The sequence below is a fragment of the Nicotiana attenuata genome, chromosome 10 (genome assembly GCF_001879085.1).
Source record: "Nicotiana attenuata strain UT chromosome 10, NIATTr2, whole genome shotgun sequence".
Taxonomy (NCBI): Eukaryota; Viridiplantae; Streptophyta; class Magnoliopsida; order Solanales; family Solanaceae; genus Nicotiana; species Nicotiana attenuata.
In genome coordinates, this window is record NC_031998.1 from 8,691,189 (window position 1) to 8,692,811 (window position 1,623).

Below are 1,623 nucleotides of genomic sequence, written 5' to 3' on the forward strand. Positions count from 1 at the left end.
CGGATGACGGTCGATGGGGTGATACCCGAGTTGCCAGCCTAGAGAGGTCGAAGAAGAAGGAAGTTTAGGAGGAAAGATTCGTGAGCCTAACTGCTTTCAACAGCTTTCAAGAATTGTGGACTCAAAGATCGCTCGCTCTTGAGCGTAAATTAGATTTGAAGGATTTGGGTAGATACAACCCGAACGTGGCAAGACAGTTTCGGGAAAGAAAAGGTGGTCATGCTTCACCCAAGTTGTGGTGGACGCCAAGGAGCACTTAGTCCGAGAATCTTATGCCAATGTGGCGCACATCAAGAAAGGGACTAAGGTAACCAAGGTGAGAAATTTGAAGGTTAGATTTGTTCAAACATCCCTGAACTCTTACTTGGGGCTCGAGGATATGGAGCTCATACAATATCTGGAGAAATGTCGAATGGGTGATGCGGCTCGCCCTTGGTTAGCCGAGATACTAGCATCTTCAGGCCCACCACCACCATGGATCACAGCAGGGGTTCCCATTTAGCGGAACACCGTCAACTTTGAATCCAAGGGTTGGCAAATATTTGTCTGCAGCCGGATTGACCCATCCAGAAATGAAAGCATCCTTCCTATCCCTTGGGCAGTTTTAGTGGCATCTATCATGGCTGGGTACCCTATCAACGTGGGTGCCATTATGTCGGCCAACATCTCAGTGGTTGTCAGGCAGGGTGAGAGCTCCTACCTCTATCCAAACACATCACAGAATACCTTACGGGCGCGGGAGTGGAATCAAAGCCATTTGATACAAAGGTTCAGGCAAAGCAGCCCTTTTCATGATACTCTCTCAAGGACCCGAGGAACCCAAAGAACAAGAGCAAGGGTCAGCCAACTACTACCGAGGGCCAGTCTGAAAAGCCTTCGGTGGTACCTACAGCTTCAGCAGCCATACCTTCAGTTGACAGGCCGGCCACTTCAGCCGGGCCCTCTAGCAGTACGGCTGCCAGACCTCCACCACCATCTGCAGGGCCACCATCAGCTTCACTGCCTTCATCTTCTTCCTATCCACTCACAACGTTGAGAGTCTCCCATACTATGGAAAATATCAACAACTGGATGCAGACAGATACTGCAAAGATGGCTGACTTATCCAGTGCTGTTGCAGCACAGTCTTCCACCCCAGCACCCCAGACTTCTCCCACAATGGAGGAGACCTTGAAAAAGATTCTAGAAAACCAACAGACTATTATGGATACTCTGGTGGCACATGGGGGATAATTGAGGAGTTAGGTAAACAGGTGAAGAAGATGAGGAAATCACAGGCCTCGAAGAAAGCACTTGACAAGCTGACCAAAGAGGTGGCCAAGATAGCATCCGCTGGGGATATTCCACTTGATCTACTGAGGGAGTCAGCACAATCAGCACCATCAGTACTAGAAGCAGCAGCTGGCTAGTCTAAGGAGCCAGACCTCGCTGCCCACACTGCTGAGGCAGTGTTACAGATGTTCACCAACCCAGCTACTCCCAGAGCAGAGGACGATGAGATACAGTTGGAGGAGCCTGAGGGTGATGATGATGCTATGGACACTGAGGCCACATAGGGAGTTTTCTCTACTCTTTCCCTTCCTTGAGTTTTATTTTGTTAAACATTAGGGACAATGCTTATTC

At 49.4% G+C, this 1,623-nt stretch overlaps 1 protein-coding gene across 1 annotated transcript; it reads left to right on the top strand.

Annotated features, from left to right (window-relative positions):
• On the top strand, window positions 380–1,233 carry LOC109233568 (mucin-7-like). The gene is made up of 2 exons (XM_019399453.1): window positions 380–490; window positions 808–1,233. The coding sequence occupies exons 1-2, from the start codon at window positions 380–382 to the stop codon at window positions 1,231–1,233; spliced, it is 537 nt and encodes a 178-aa protein (XP_019254998.1).